The following is a 17326-nucleotide window of genomic DNA, read 5'->3' as shown; positions in this document are numbered from 1 at the left end:
CCTGTGTAACAGGCTCGAGGGGCTGAATGGCCTCCTCCTGTTCCTGTGTAACAGGCTCGAGGGGCTGAATGGGCCTCCTCCTGTTCCTGGGTAACAGGCTCGAGGGGCTGAATGGCCTCCTCCTGCTCCTGTGTAACAGGCTCGAGGGGCTGAATGGCCTCCTCCTGTTCCCGTGTAACAGGCTCGAGGGGCTGAATGGCCTCCTCCTGTTCCTGTGTAACAGGCTCGAGGGGCTGAATGGGCCTCCTCCTGTTCCTGGGTAACAGGCTCGAGGGGCTGAATGGCCTCCTCCTGTTCCTGTGTAACAGGCTCGAGGGGCTGAATGGGCCTCCTCCTGTTCCTGTGTAACAGGCTCGAGGGGCTGAATGGGCCTCCTCCTGTTGCTGTGTAACAGGCTCGAGGGGCTGAATGGGCCTCCTCCTGTTGCTGTGTAACAGGCTCGAGGGGCTGAATGGGCCTCCTCCTGTTCCTGTGTAACAGGCTCGAGGGGCTGAATGGCCTCCTCCTGTTCCTGTGTAACAGGCTCGAGGGGCTGAATGGCCTCCTCCTGTTCCTGGGTAACAGGCTCGAGGGGCTGAATGGCCTCCTCCTGTTCCAGGGTAATAAATATAGAAAGGTGTAAAACAGGCATCCATAAATGGAAACAATTTGATCAAGATAAGAAAACCTGTTGAGAAGCACTGGAAGTGTCAGCCTAGTGTTTGTGCTCCAGTCCCAGGAGTGAGATTCGATCCCACAACCTTCAGACTTTAAGACGAGTGTGCTACCCACGGCTGACACTCGGGCAGTGACACAGTCCCTTTAAATGACCAGGGGTTGACAGGCTGGTCAACGTGGCATCGTGGGCACCATCCCTTCCTGAAACCAACAGTGAGCACCTTACACTCATCATCATCGGCAGTCCCTCGAACGAGGATGACTTGCTTCCACACCAAAAGAGATGAGTTTGCCGATGTTTCAATGAAGAACCCGATGTTCCAGTCCTGAACTCCAGGGGTGGGAGATGCCTGTATGTGGATTTTTTTAACATGTGGTGACCACACGGGCTTGATAGAGCGAGGTCTTTATTCAGTGGCAAGGGTTAACCAGGACGACTGGAGACCTAGTGTGCACACATATCGCAGTGTGGGCTGGGCCGTGTTGCCCCTGGGCCCTGGGCTCTTCTGGGCCCCGTATCCTCATTTGCCGCACCTCCGCCACAATCTCTCGATGCTCATCTGCCATCAAAACCCAGGTCACCGTTTGGAGTGTGAGCAGGAACATCGGAGGGCCCTGGTGCAGCAGAGGAGCGAGAAGGTTCGGGGCGGAGGAGCGGCGAGAGATCGGGGCGGAGGAGCGGCGAGAGATCGGGGCGGAGGAGCGGCGAGAGATCGGGGCGGAGGAGCGGCGAGAGATCGGGGGCGGAGGAGCGGCGAGGGATCGGGGCGGAGGAGCGGCGAGAGATCGGGGGCGGAGGAGCGGCGAGAGATCGGGGCGGAGGAGCGGCGAGAGATCGGGGCGGAGGAGCGGCGAGAGATCGGGGGCGGAGGAGGGGCGAGAGATCGGGGCGGAGGAGCGGCGAGAGATCGGGGCGGAGGAGGGGCGAGAGATCGGGGCGGAGGAGGGGCGAGAGATCGGGGCGGAGGAGGGGCGAGAGATCGGGGCGGAGGAGCGGCGAGAGATCGGGGCGGAGGAGGGGCGAGAGATCGGGGCGGAGGAGTATCGAGAGATCGGGGCGGAGGAGGGGCGAGAGATCGGGGCGGAGGAGGGGCGAAAGATCGGGGGCGGAGGAGGGGCGAGAGATCGGGGGCGGAGGAGGGGCGAGAGATCGGGGGCGGAGGAGCGGCGAGAGATCGGGGCGGAGGAGGGGCGAGAGATCGGGGCGGAGGAGTATCGAGAGATCGGGGCGGAGGAGCGGCGAGAGATCGGGGCGGAGGAGGGGCGAGAGATCGGGGCGGAGGAGGGGCGAGAGATCGGGGCGGAGGAGGGGCGAGAGATCGGGGCGGAGGAGTATCGAGAGATCGGGGCGGAGGAGCGGCGAGAGATCGGGGCGGAGGAGCGGCGAGAGATCGGGGCGGAGGAGCGGCGAGAGATCGGGGCGGAGGAGCGGCGAGAGATCGGGGCGGAGGAGCGGCGAGAGATCGGGGCGGAGGAGCGGCGAGAGATCGGGGCGGAGGAGCGGCGAGAGATCGGGGCGGAGGAGTATCGAGAGATCGGGGCGGAGGAGCGGCGAGAGATCGGGGCGGAGGAGCGGCGAGAGATCGGGGCGGAGGAGCGGCGAGAGATCGGGGCGGAGGAGTATTGAGAGATCGGGGCGGAGGAGCGGCGAGAGATCGGGGCGGAGGAGCGGCGAGAGATCGGGGCGGAGGAGTATCGAGAGATCGGGGCGGAGGAGGGGCGAGAGATCGGGACGGAGGAGCGGCGAGAGATCGGGGCGGAGGAGGGGCGAGAGATCGGGGCGGAGGAGTATCGAGAGATCGGGGCGGAGGAGCGGCCAGAGATCGGGGCGGAGGAGCGGCGAGAGATCGGGGCGGAGGAGTATCGAGAGATCGGGGCGGAGGAGCGGCGAGAGATCGGGGCGGAGGAGGGGCGAGAGATCGGGGGCGGAGAAGGGGCGAGAGATCGGGGCGGAGGAGCGGCGAGAGATCGGGGCGGAGGAGCGGCGAGAGATCGGGGGCGGAGGAGCGGCGAGAGATCGGGGCGGAGGAGTATCGAGAGATCGGGGCGGAGGAGCGGCGAGAGATCGGGGGCGGAGGAGGGGCGAGAGATCGGGGGCGGAGGAGGGGCGAGAGATCGGGGCGGAGGAGGGGCGAGAGATCGGGGCGGAGGAGGGGCGAGAGATCGGGGCGGAGGAGCGGCGAGAGATCGGGGCGGAGGAGGGGCGAGAGATCGGGGCGGAGGAGTATCGAGAGATCGGGGCGGAGGAGGGGCGAGAGATCGGGGCGGAGGAGGGGCGAGAGATCGGGGGCGGAGGAGGGGCGAGAGATCGGGGGCGGAGGAGGGGCGAGAGATCGGGGGCGGAGGAGCGGCGAGAGATCGGGGCGGAGGAGGGGCGAGAGATCGGGGCGGAGGAGTATCGAGAGATCGGGGCGGAGGAGCGGCGAGAGATCGGGGCGGAGGAGGGGCGAGAGATCGGGGCGGAGGAGGGGCGAGAGATCGGGGCGGAGGAGGGGCGAGAGATCGGGGCGGAGGAGTATCGAGAGATCGGGGCGGAGGAGCGGCGAGAGATCGGGGCGGAGGAGCGGCGAGAGATCGGGGCGGAGGAGTATCGAGAGATCGGGGCGGAGGAGCGGCGAGAGATCGGGGCGGAGGAGCGGCGAGAGATCGGGGCGGAGGAGGGGCGAGAGATCGGGGCGGAGGAGCGGCGAGAGATCGGGGCGGAGGAGCGGCGAGAGATCGGGGCGGAGGAGCAGTAAACCTTACACTATTACATTGCTGGCACTAACACACAAGGCCACAGTCTCACTGCCCTCACACTCATACCGTTCCACAGACTCACACAGTATTTGCCTTGTGTGATTACTGTCATCTATCTTTATAATCCTACGTCACCCTGCAAATTGAATACACTATAAAATGCCTGTTGATTCTGATAGTTAATGACCAGCACTGAGCAGCCTCTGATTTATTGAGAACTTGTTCTCCTGCCACATTTGCATCCCATTACACTGAGATTACTGGACCCCAAAACCAGGCTCAAACCCCGCCTCTGATTAGATTTGCAAATGCAATCAAACTAATAGCACAGAAAACTGGTTTCAATCTAACAGCAAGTTCCATCCATCCCCCTCTCCGTCTCGGTGTCACACGGACCCAGAGACAGAGCAAATAGTGGGACCGTAACAGAGGGAGAGAGAGAGAGAGAGAGGGGGAGACAGAGAGAGAGGGGGAGACAGAGAGAGAGAGAGAGAGAGGGAGAGAGAAAGAGGGAGACAGAGAGTGAGAGAGAGAGTGAGAGAGAGAGAGAGACAGACAGGGAGCGAGAGAGAGAGAGAGAGAGAGAGAGGCAGACAGACAGAGAGAGACAGAGAGACAGAGAGAGAGAGAGAGAGAGACAGAGAGACAGAGGGAGACACAGAGAGGGAGACAGAGAGAGAGGGAGACAGAGAGAGAGAGAAATAGAGAGAGAGGGAGACAGAAAGAGAAAGAGAGAGAGAGAGCCAGAGAGACAGAGAGAGAGAGAGGGAGACAGAGAGAGAGAGGAACAGAGAGAGAGAGAGAGACAGAGACAGAGAGAGAGAGAGAGAAAGATGGGGGGAGACAGAGAAAGAGAGAGAGACAGAGAAAGAGAGGGAGCCAGAGAGTGAGCCAGAGAGTGAGAGGGAGGCAGAGAGAGAGAGACAGAGGGAGAGGGAGAGGGAGAGGGAGAGGGAGAAGGAGAGGGAGACAGAGAGCGAGGGAGAGAGAGCAGGAGAGGGAGAGAGAGCGGGAGAGGGAGAGAGAGAGGGACAGCGAGCAGGTCCTGGGCAACACCTACCAGTAACCTCAGGCCATACCGCCAGCTCAACTCTCAGAAACTTTCCCCAGTCATCAGTCACTTGCAGCTGCACGGGAGAGAATCATTGATACCCGCTGTGTGCTGGACATGTTCAGGAGCGGACACTGAGACACACATGGGGCATGCAGTACAAGGCCAGTGTAGAAGAATCATCGAATCACAGAACGGTTACAGCACAGAATGAGGCCATTGGGCCCGTCGAGCCCGTGCCGGCTCTCTGCACGAGCACCTCAGCCAGTCCCACTCCCCCGTAGCCCAGCTAATTTTTTTTCCTTCAGATACTTATCCAACTCCCTTTTGAAAGCCACGATTGAGTCTGCCTCCACCACCCTCTCAGGCCGCGCATTCCAGATCCTAACCACTCGTGGCATAAAAACGTTTCCCCTCATGTTGCCTTTGGTTGTTCTGCCAATCACCTTAAATCTGTGTCCTCTGGTTCCCGACCCTTCCACCAATGGGAACAGTTTCTCTCTCTATCTACTCTGTCCAGACCCCTCATGATTTTGAACACCTCGATCAAATCTCCTCTCAACCTTCTCTGCTCCAAGGAGAACAACCCCAGCTTCTCCAGTCTATCCACGTCACTGAAGTCCCTCATCCCTGGAACCATTCTCGTAAATCTTTTCTGCTCCCTCTCTAAGGCCTTCACATCCTTCCTAAAGTGCGGGGCCCAGAATTGGACACAATACTCCAGTTGAGGCCGAACCAGTGTTTTATACAGGTCCATCATAACTCCCTTGCTTTTGTACTCTGTGCCTCTATTTATGAAGCCCAGGATCCCGTAAGCCTTAGCCACTTTCTCAACCTGCCCTGCCCCCTTCAGTGATTTGTGTACATATACCCCCCGGTCTCTCTGTTCATGCACCCCCTTTAGGATTGCACCCTTTAGTTTATATTGCCTCTCCGCATTCTTTCTACCAAAATTCCACCTGTCCCGTGCCCGCCCATCCCACCAGCCTGTCTGTGTCTTCCTGAAGTCTATCACTACCCACCTCACTGTTCACTATACTTCCAAGTTTTGTCTCATCTGCAAATTTTGAAATTGTGCCCTGTACACCCACATCCAGGTCATTAATATATCTCAGGAAAAGCAGTGGTCCCAGTACCGACCCTGGGGAACACCACTGTATACCTTCCTCCAGTCCCAGAAACAACCGTTCCCCACTACTCTCTGTTTCCTGTCACTGAGACAATCCCGTATCCATGCTGCCTCTGTCCTTTTTATTCCAGGGGCTTCAACTTTGCTGCAAGCTGATTATGTGGCACTTTATCAAATGCCTTTTGGAAATCCATGTACACCACGTTAACCACATTACCCTCATCAACCCTCCCTGTTACCTCATCAAAAAACTCCATCAATTAGTTAAACACAAATTGCCTTTATAACAAATCCATGCTGGCTTTCCTTAATTCATCCACATTTGTCCAAGTGACTGTTAATGTTGTCCCTGATTATTGTTTCTAAAAGCTTCCCCACTACTGAGGTTAAACTGAGCGGCCTGCAGTTACTGGGTGTATTTTTTGAACAAGGGTGTAACATTTACAACTCTCCAGTCCTCTGGCACCACCCCCGTATCTAAGGAGGATTGGAAGATTATGGTCAGTACCTCCGCAATTTCTTCCTTCACTTCCCTCAGCATCTGAGGATGCATCCCGTCTGGTCCTGGTGACTTATCAACTTTAAGTACAGACAGCCTTTCTAGTACCTCCTCCTTATCAATTACATCCTCTTTCATTGTGACTTTGTCAGCATATTCTTCCTTGGATAAGACAAATGCGAAGTACTCAGTTAGTACCTCAGTCATGCCCCTCATTTCATTTTTCACTTCCCCTCTGAACTTTCTATATTCAGCCTGATTCTCACTTGTATTCTCGGCCTGACATCTGTCATATGCCCCCTTTCTTCTGTTTCATCTCACTCCCTATCCCTTTCATTATCCAGGGAGCTCTGACTTTAGTTGCCCTACCTTTCCCCCTCATGGGAATATACCCCGACTGGACCTGAGCCAGCTCCTCTTTAAAGGCAGCCCATTGTTCGATTACTTTGCTGCCAATCTTTGATTCCAGTTTACCCGGGTCAGATCCATTCTCAACCCTCCTCTAATTAAAATATTTTACTCTGGATTGCTCCCTGTCCTTTTCCACAGCTAACCTAAACCCTATGATACTATGATCACTGTTCCCTAAATGTTCCCCGACTGACACTTGCTCCCCTTGCTCCACCCCATTCCCCAGACCAGATCCAGAAATACCTCCTTCCTCGATGGACCGGAAACGTACTGATCAAAAGGTTCTCCTGAGCACACTTCAGAAATTCTTCCCCCTCTCTGCCCTTTACACTATTATGCTCCCAGTCTATATTAAGATAATTGAAGTCTCCCATTATCATTACATAGTTCTTGCACCTCTCTGTAATTTCCCTACTAATCTGCTCTATATCTTGCCCACTAGTCGGTGGCCTATAGAATGCACCCAGTAGTGTAATGGCCCCTCTATTGTTTCTCAACTCTAACCAAGTCTAACTAATCAGTTCCAATGGAGTGGAGGGTAGCCAATGTAACCCCACTTTTTAAAAAAGGAGGGAGAGAGAAAACAGGGAATTATAGACCGGTCAGCCTGACATCGGTAGTGGGTCAAATGATGGAATCAATTATTAAGGATGTCATAGCAGTGCATTTGGAAAGAGGTGACATGATAGGTCCAAGTCAGCATGGATTTGTGAAAGGGAAATCATGCTTGACAAATCTTCTGGAATTTTTTGAGGATGTTTCCAGTAGAGTGGATAAGGGAGAACCAGTTGTTGTGGTGTATTTGGAATTTCAGAAGGCTTTCGACAAGGTCCCACACAAGAGATTAATGTGCAAAGTTAAAGCACATGGGATTGGGGGTAGTGTGCTGACATGGATTGAGAACTGGTTGTCAGACAGGAAGCAAAGAGTAGGAGTAAATGGGTACTTTTCAGAATGGCAGGCAGTGACTAGTGGGGTACCGCAAGGTTCTGTGCTGGGGCCCCAGCTGTTTACACTGTACATTAATGATTTAGACGAGGGGATTAAATGTAGTATCTCCAAATTTGCGGATGACACTAAGTTGGGTGGCAGTGTGAGCTGCGAGGAGGATGCTGTGAGGCTACAGAGTGACTTGGATAGGTTAGGTGAGTGGGCAAATGAATGGCAGATGAAGAATAATGTGGATAAATGTGAGGTTATCCACTTTGGTGGTAAAAATAGAGAGACAGACTATTATCTGAATGGTGACAGATTAGGAAAAGGGGAGGTGCAACGAGACCTGGGTGTCATGGTACATCAGTCTTTGAAGTTTGGCATGCAGGTACAGCAGGTGGTTAAGAAAGCAAATGGCATGTTGGCCTTCATAGCGAGGGGATTTGAGTACAGGGGCAGGGAGGTGTTGCTACAGTTGTACAGGGCCTTGGTGAGGCCACACCTGGAGTATTGTGTACAGTTTTGGTCTCCTAACTTGAGGAAGGACATTCTTGCTATTGAGGGAGTGCAGCGAAGGTTCACCAGACTGATTCCCGGGATGGTGGGACTGACATATCAAGAAAGACTGGATCAACTGGGCTTGTATTCACTGGAGTTCAGAAGAATGAGAGGGAATCTCATAGAAACGTTTAAAATTCTGATGGGTTTAGACAGCTTAGATGCAGGAAGAATGTTCCCAATGTTGGGGAAGTCCAGAACCAGGGGTCACAGTCTAAGGATAAGGGGTAAGCCATTTAGGACCGAGATGAGGAGAAACTTCTTCACCCAGAGAGTGGTGAACCTGTGGAATTCTCTACCACAGAAAGTTGTTGAGGCCAATTCACTAAATATATTCAAAAAGGAGTTAGATGAAGTCCTTACTACTAGGGGGATCAAGGGGTATGGTGAGAAAGCAGGAATGGGGTACTGAAGTTGCATGTTCAGCCATGAACTCATTGAATGGCGGTGCAGGCTCGAAGGGCTGAATGGCCTACTCCTGCACCTATTTTCTATGTTTCTATGTTTCAAAATGGATTCTGCCCTTGACCCCTCCAGGACATCCTCTCTCCCCAGCATTGTAAAATTCTCCTTAATCAATACTGCCACCACTCCTCCTTTCTTTCCTTTGCTATCTTTCCTGAACACCTTGGGGCCGAAATTTACCTTTGCACAAAACAGGTCGCACCCTCCGCTCCAGAAGCGTTTTTCCCGCCGGATGGGATGAGGTCGAATCTTTCGGTAAATTAAGCTCTTTGTCGTTTTTTTTTCCGGCGGACTGGAAGCCGGCCATAATGGGGGCGGAGGTGGGGCGTTAAGCACTGGTGAGGGGCGGAAGTGGAGGAGGGGCGGACTCTCACTCAGCGGGGGGAGAGGAAATGACATCACGGCGCCGCATCACCACGCTCCCCCCTACGCTTAAAGGGGAGAGCCTTCGCCATTGAGAAACTTCGGTCCACTGGGCCACCAGGGAGGGTTTCGGCCGGGCCAGTGGCCTGGCTCCCAAGAGGGGGTGGCGGGCTGCCTGTTGGTGGCCCGGCCGAACCTGGCAGTCGGCCAACTAATAAAAACCATGGCGGCCGCATCAGTGAGCCCTCGCCTTCAATGGCCGTCGCGCTGCTGCGGCTCACAGAGTGAAGGCAAGGTGCACCGACAGAACAAGCTGTCAGGGGCACCGCTCGGTGGATTTACGATTTTTGTACCGACATTTTGTGGGAGGTGTGATGGAGGTGCGGGAGATGGGAGGTGCGCCCTTTGGATGATGTGCTTCAGACGGCCGGCAGCAGCGGCGGAAATGGGGAAGGACAGAAAAATCCCCGAGCTGAATTTCGCTGGCGGCGGCCATTGGACTGGAAGTAGCGGCCGCTTGACTCCGCCCCCTGGCTGGTGCTTTCTGGCGGTAAGGGGCCTTTTTGGGGAGCTGAATTTCGGCCCCCTTACATCCAGGAATATTTGTACCCAATCCTGCCCTTTTTTGAACCAGGTCTCTGTAATTGCCACAACATTATATTCCCATATTTTGCCTACAGCTCACCAACCTGATTTACCACACTTCATGTATTCGCACACATGCACTGCAAACCTGTCTTACACATTCTTGTATTCTCTTTAGTCTGACCCCACCTAATACCTTGCCATTTCTTTGTGCACCTTGTTTCTCCGTTCTAATGCTACATCCTGGTATCATCCCCTTGCCAGCTTAGTGTAAACCCTCCCCAACAGCACTCACATCCCCCCCCCCCGGCCATTCCCCCCCCCCACGAGGATATTGGTCCCAGCCCTGTTGAGGTGTAACCCATCTGGCCTGTACAGGTCCCACCTCCCCCAGAATTGGCCCCAATGCCTCAGGAATCTAAAGCCCCCCCTCCTGCACCATCTCTCCAGCCCCCCATTCATCTGCTCTCTCCTCCTATTTCTGTACTCACTCGCGCGTGACACCGGGAGTAATCCAGAGATTACTACCTTTGAAGTCCTGCTTTTTAATCTCTTCCCTAACTCACTAAAATCTGCCTGCAGGACCTCATCCCTCCTTCTAACAATGTCAGTGACACCGATATGAATCACGACCTCTGGCTAGTCACCCTCTCCCCCCAGAATGACCTGCAGCTGCTCAGCGACATCCTTGACCCTGGCACCAGGGAGACAACATACCATCCTGGAGTCACGTCTGCGGCCGCAGAAACGTCTGTCTGTTCCCCTGACTATCGAATCCCCTATCATTATTGAGCGAATCATTGTCTTTCAGCTAAGCTGTACTGCATGTATATAGGAGTGTGTGATGGGGCAGGTACAGCATGGGATTAATGGACTCCCGGCCGGTATTGTGCGGCCCGGGTTAGACAGACAGATGATGCTCCTGCCCGTTGCGGGCACACTGCTCCTTACCTGGGATGTGCTTGGCCCAGCCAATGATCACCACCAGCTCCCGGTCAGCCAGGTCGCACAGCGTGGTCAGCGCCTTGATGTCGGTCTCGGGGAGAGCGGGGTCCGGCATGGCATAAATCTTCTCTGGCTCTGCCACCAGGAGATGCGACACGATCTTACTCACTACAGCAAAGGAGACAAAATATCGTCGGCATCCAGACCCTCAACAGCGAACATGTCACACAGCAAGTGTTGGCGCATAACTGAGAGCGGCCTCACAATAGGTATCAGCAACTTCAATCTGCTGGTCACAATCAAGTGTTCCATCGAGGACAGGTACAGCACGGACTAGATACAGAGTAAAGCTCCCTCTACACTGTCCCGTCAAACACTCCCAGGGCAGGTACAGCACGGGGTTAGATACAGAGTAAAGCTCCCTCTACACTGTCCCCATCAAACACTCCCAGGGCAGATACAACATGGGTTAGATACAGAGTAAAGCTCCCTCTACACTGTCCCGTCAAACACTCCCAGGGCAGGTACAGCACGGGGTTAGATACAGAGTAAAGCTCCCTCGACACTGTCCTGTCAAACACTCCCAGGGCAGGTACAGGGGGTTAGATACAGAGTAAAGCTCCCTCTACACTGTCCCATCAAACACTCCCAGGGCAGGTACAGCACGGGGTTAGATACAGAGTTGTAATGTCTATAAGCTTGTAATGTTTGTAGCTCCACACTGTGGATGTGGACGTATTGTGTGCTGCAACTGCAGAGTTAATAATAAACAGAACCAGGCTGTTCTAGAGGCTTCAAACAGAGCTGCCTGCCATGTTAGGTGCTGTGTGTGCTGTACTCTGTGAAGATATCATATTTAGTGACGAGATGGGATTTTTCAGATGATTTAAAGCTGAAATTTTTTTGGTGAAGGCTTCAGCCAACCGACAGAGAGACTTTGGGAGCTTTCTGTCGTTGGAAAAAGCTACAAAAATCCGAGGTAAAATATAGCACACGGTGTGAACAGCTAGAGATTAAAATGGCAGGTGTAATGGGACATTTGGGTGAATATAGACACGACCGGGAACATTTTAAAGCATATGTGGATTGGCTAGAAATGTATTTCACTGCAAATAACATAATCGAAGTTCCAGACAATGCAGTCCAGAACCGGGCTGTGTTGGAACGTAAGAAAGCGATCTTCTTATTGGTGGCAGGTCCGGCATTATACGAAACCCTTGTAAATCTGCTTGTACCTGACGAGCCAAAGGACACAACGCTTAAAGAGATTTTAACGAAGCTGGAGCAGCACTATAACCCCAAACCGTTAGAAATTGCTGAAAGCTATCATTTCGGGATTCGGAACCAAAAGTCTGATTAAATATCTGTGATTATATCGTAGCATTTAAAAAGCTATCGATTCACTGTAATTTTGGAAACTTTCAAAACCGAGTATTACGGGATCGTTTTGTTTGTGGGGTAAAAAATGATGCGATTAGAAGGAAGTTATTGACGACGGATGACTTGAATTTTGAGATTGCTTGTCAGACAGCGAGGTCGATGGGCATGGCCGAACAATATTCGAGAATTAAATAATAATTACGGTCATCAGTCAACCGAGGTAAATCACCTGCAGGTTCAAAGTAAAAGATGGTGGGGGCCCAAAGTCTCAGAAACTGGAAATTCTAACAGAGCGTCGAAGTCATGCTGTAGGTGCCTGGGACAACACATTGCTCAAAGTTGTCCATACGTGAAGGCAGAGTGTTTCTTCTGCAGAAAGACTGGGCATCTTGCGAAGGCATGATGACCGAAGGGTAAACCAGCTTTTAAAGCTATGAGTCCAGCGTTCAAAGCTATGAGTAGAAATCCCAAGAGACTACATAGCATGGAAGAACAACAACAGGACGAGGAGATGTTAGAGTTACACGTCATCAGGAGCACGAGGTTAACGGACAACAATTCAGAAAGTATCAAATTCCAAATAGCTGTTGCGGGATTCAAGATACCAATGGAAATTGACACGGGTGCATCCGTTAGTGTAATACCGGAGTCACTGTACCGCGACAAATTGCGTGATTTCCAACTGGAGAAATCCAAGATAGAGCTGCGAGGCTACTCGGGAGAGAAAATTCCTGTGGCAGGTCGTATCACCGTACCGGTGAAATATAAAGATCAATTTCAGAACTTTCCTCTAATAGTAGTGAAAGGAGACAAGTCTGCCTTACTCGGAAGAAATTGGTTGAGCTCACTGAAGCTGTATTGGAGTAAGATTTTCTGTGTGGAAGCGAGATTTTCATCAACGGATGAGGTTATCAAGCAGTATCCGAAGGTGTTCTGTGAAACGGGCAGTCCGATCCTCGGCTTCAAAGCGAGTGTCAGGATACAGAAGGATGCTAGATCGGTTTACTACAAGCCACGTTCTGTACCATATGCACTCAAGGAGAAAGTTGAGCAAGAACTCAAAGGACTAGAGCCTGAGAACATTATTTGTAAGATAGATCGATGTAATTGGGCTATACCCATTGTTGTTGTACCTAAGTCCGATGATAAGGTAAGATTGTGTGGTGATTATAAAGTAACCGTAAACCAGGTTCAAGAGGGTAATCTCCCCAATACATTGCTGAATATAGAAGATTTGTTCACAGCACTGACAGGTGGTCAGATCTTCTCAAAACCGGATCTTACGAATGCCTACTTACAGCTTGAACTAGCTGAGGAGTCCAAGTCATGTTTGACTATAAATACTCATCTAGGCCTATATCAATTTAATAGGCTACCGTTTGGAGTGTCTTCCACCCCTGCCATATTCCAAGGGGTGATGAACCAGATTTTGCAAGGTATTGAAGGGGTAGTATGTTACTTGGATGACATACTAATTTCAGCACCAAATAGGCAAATTGATAATAGCATATTGAATGAAGTCCTCAAACGGCTAGAGAAGCACAGAGTACGAGTGTCTGCTCATTAGTGTGAGTTATTTAAAAACTCAGTGGAGTACTTAGGGTACAGAGTAGACAAAGATGGTTTACATCCAACCATGGGAAAACTGGATGCAATCAGAAATGCACCCACTCCCAGGAATATCACTGAACTTTGATAATTTTTGGGTCTTTTGAACTATTATGGGAAGTTCCTACCAAATTTGGCTACAGTATTACATCCACTGAATGAACTTTTGAAAAAACATGTCCATTGGAAGTGGTCAAAAGAATGCGAAACAGTATTCAAGAAGTGTAAAAGCAAATTGGTAGAGAGCACCATGTTAGTTCACTAAGACATATCTAAGGAGATTAAGCTAGCATGTGATGCCTCTCCGTAGGGAGTTGGGGCAGTAATCTCTCATGTATTAAGTAGTGGGGAGGAGAGACCAATTGCTTTTGCTTCACGCACTCTCAGAACCTGTGAGAGTAATTATGCGCAAATTGAAAGGGAAGCTTTGGCATTAATTTTTGGGGTCAAGAAGTTTCATAATAGTTGTATGGTCGTAAATTTACCATCGTTACGGACCATAAGCCCCTAACAGCAATCCTCCATCCAAAGTCCCCAGTTCCAACCTTAGCTGCAGCCCGAATGCAGAGATGGGCTTTGATTTTGTCAGCATATACATATGATATTGAATACAGATGATCAGCTGATCACAGTAATGCTGTTGCAATGTCTAGATTGCCTTCCCCATCACAAGTTACAACCGATAGGGAAGAAGGGTTTTATTTTTCATACATTGATGAACTGCCAGTCACAGCTGAAGAGATTGGTAGAGCAACCAAACGTGACCCAGTGATGTCAAAGGTGTATGAGTATATTACAAATGGATGGCCAAACCGGGTAACAGACAAAGATACACATCCATTCTTCATTCGTAGGAATGAATTATCAGTCGATAAAGATTGTATCATGTTGGGTGCAAGAGTGGTTATAATCAATAAATTCAGGTCCAAATTATTAGGAGACCTCCATGATCAGAACCTGGGAATATGCTTGACCAAGAGTTTTGCACGCAGTTATTTATGGTGGCCAGGTCTTGATAAAGATATAGAGTACATCGTGAGTCAGTGTACGACATGTCAATCAGTAAGCAAGCAACCACCACCAGTACCATTACAGCCATGGAAATGGCCTCCCAGGGTGTGGCAAAGGCTACATATCAATTTTGCTGAGTTCGAAGGACAACAATTGTTCATTGTGATTGATAACCATTCGAAGTGGGTTGAGGTGTTCCCAATGTGGAAAATAACAACAAGTAAAACATTGGACATTTTACGAAGATTATTTTCTTCATTTGGTCTCCCTGAAGAGATTGGTAGAGCACAATTTCATTCAGAAGAATTTGCACAATTCCGAGCAAAAATGGTGTGAACCATACCAAGGTCCCACCATACCATCCTGCTTCGAATGGTGCAGCAGAGCGCACTCTACAAATTGTCAAACGTGCCCTCATAAAACAAATGTTAGATCCAAATCCAAGGAAACGACAGTTGTCATTGGATCACAAATTGGCTAATTTTTTGATTACATGCCGAAATACTCCTCATACAACTACTGGTAGAATACCAGCAGAGCTTTTTCTAAAAACAACAGCCACGAACCAGATTCTCGTTGTTAAAACCAAATTTGGAACAGTCCGTAGAAGAGACACAATTAAGACAGAAAGAGAATCTTGATAGAGGTAGAGTAAAAGAGAGAAGTGTGAAATTAAACCAGAAGGTGAGAGTGAAGAACCATCACCATAAATGGTTAAAGTGGTTACCAGGAAGAGTGGTGAAGATATGTGGTCCTCGCACATATTTGGTAAAGATGTTTGATAATGGACAGGTTAGGTTTGTTCATATTGATCATATTTTACCTACAGACATGGAAGGAGTTGAAGGTGGGAATGATTCAATTATTTCTGACTCATCAGATAGTTTTGATACACCAGTAGCAAATCCTAAATCCAATGTACTGGAAACAAATCCAGGAGAGAATCAGAATGAAAGTCTGAGTCCGAGTCAGGAAAACAAAGAGCCTGAAGTTAGAGTGAGTTCAAATGAAAATCAAGGAAATTCCGTGGAGGAAAACATTCCTCAGGATGAGCCTCGATGAGTGTGAAATTGACACCATGTTTGGAAGGTTCTGTTCGAGAACGAAGGTATCCTCTTCAAAACAGAAAACAAGTGGTAAAGTTAAATTTGTAAATACGGAAAAAAAAATAAGTCTATATCCTGTGTTATGTATAAAAATGAAAGCTATGTATGATGTTTGTTATAATAACTTCTTCATTAACGAGGGAGAAGTGTAATGTCTGTAAGCTTGTAATGTTTGTAGCTCCACACTGTGGATATGGACGTATTGTGTATTGCAACTGCAGAGTTAATAATAAACAGAACCAGGTTGTTCCAGAGGCTTCCGACAGAGCTGCCTGCCATGTTAGGAGCTGTGTGTGCTGTGCTGTGAATATATTACGAGAGTAAAGCTCCCTCTACACTGGTCCATGAAACACTCCCAGGGCAGGTACAACACGGGTTAGATACAGAGTAAAGCTCCCTCTACACTGTCCCATCAAACAGTCGCAGGGCAGGTACATCACGGGGTTAGATACAGAGTAAAGCTCCCTCTACACTGTCCCATCAAACAGTCGCAGGGCAGGTACATCACGGGGTTAGATACAGAGTAAAGCTCCCTCTACACTGTCCCATCAAACACTCGCAGGGCAGGTACAGGGCGTTAGATACAGAGTAAAGTTCCCTCTACACTGTCCCATCAAACACTCCCAGGGCAGGTACATCACGGGGTTGATCAATCTGTACGTTGGACCAGTTTATTGTGGTCGAGCTGTATGCTGCAGTGAGGGAAGCTTTGTTCTGTTCCTGCTGGGATTCTGAAATGAGACCAAATATTAACTCAATCTCATTGGTGCCCATTGTGGGTCAGGGGATCAGTGGATCCTTGGACAGCTGTAGGAAAAATGCAGGGAGCAGCGCCAGCCCTTATACATGGCCTTTTTCGATCTTACAAAGGCCTTTGACATGGTCAACCGTGGAGCGTCCTCCTCCGTTTCGGATGCCCTCAAAAGTTTGTCAACATCCTTCGCCTGCTCCACGATGACATGCAGGCCGTGATCTTTACTAACGGATCCATTAAAGACCCAATCTACGTCCAGACCGGGGTCAAACAGGGCTGCGTCATCGCTCCAACCCTCTTCTCAATCTTCCTCGCTGCCATGCTCCACCTCACAGTCAACAAGCTCCCCGCTGGAGTGGAACTAAACTACAGAACCTGTGGGAAGCTGTTTAACCTACGCCACCTCCAGGCCAGGTCCAAGATCACCTCGGCTTCTACAGTACGTGGACGGCGCCTGCATCTGTGCACATGCTGAGGCCGAGCTCCAGGATATAGTCGATGTACTCACCGAGGCATATGAAAGCATGGGCCTTACGCTTAACATCTGTAAGACAAAGGTCCTCCACCAGCCTGTCACCGTCGCACAGCACTGCCCTCCAATCACCAAGATCCACAGCGTGACCCTGGACAATGTGGACCATTTCCCATATCTCAGGAGCCTCTTATCAACAAAGACAGATATTGATGCGGAGATTCAGCATCGCCTCCAGTGCATCAGTGCAGCCTTCGGCCGCCTGAGGAAAAGAGTGTTCGAAGACCAGGCCCTCAAATCTACCACCAAGCTCATGATCTATAGGGCTGTAGTAATACCCAGCCTCCTGTATGGGTCTGAGGCATGGACGATGTATAGAAGGCACCTCAAGTCGCTGGAGATATATCACCAACGATGTCTCCGCAAGATCCTGCAAATCCCCTGGGAGGACAGGCGCACCAACATCAGTGTCCTCGACCAGGCCAACATCCCCAGTATTGAAGCACTGACCACACTCGATCAGCTTCACTGGACAGGCCACATACTTCGCATGACAGACACGAGACTCCTTAAGCAAATGCTTTATGCAGAGCTCCATCACGGCAAACAAGCCAAAGGAGGACAGCGGAAACGTTATAAGGACACCCTCAATGTCTCCCT

General features: G+C 50.8%; 1 protein-coding gene across 7 annotated transcripts in view; it reads right to left on the bottom strand.

Annotated features, from left to right (window-relative positions):
- The window catches only part of LOC139250046 (steroid hormone receptor ERR2-like), a 294985-nt gene that overhangs the window by 8829 nt on the left and 268830 nt on the right, over positions 1-17326 (bottom strand). For 4 of the 7 annotated variants that reach the window (XM_070872610.1, XM_070872614.1, XM_070872616.1 and 1 more), the window contains one exon: positions 10342-10503. In XM_070872610.1, the coding sequence (XP_070728711.1) occupies positions 10342-10503 (162 nt within the window). Of the gene's footprint in view, positions 1-10341; positions 10504-13361; positions 13386-15207; positions 15242-16747; positions 16755-17326 lie in introns of all 7 variants that reach the window. The other 3 variants (XM_070872613.1, XM_070872611.1, XM_070872615.1) reach the window with 2 other exon arrangements.

The sequence above is a fragment of the Pristiophorus japonicus genome, unplaced genomic scaffold, assembly GCF_044704955.1.
Source record: "Pristiophorus japonicus isolate sPriJap1 unplaced genomic scaffold, sPriJap1.hap1 HAP1_SCAFFOLD_340, whole genome shotgun sequence".
Taxonomy (NCBI): Eukaryota; Metazoa; Chordata; class Chondrichthyes; family Pristiophoridae; genus Pristiophorus; species Pristiophorus japonicus.
This window is presented reverse-complemented; position numbering and strand designations above follow the sequence as displayed.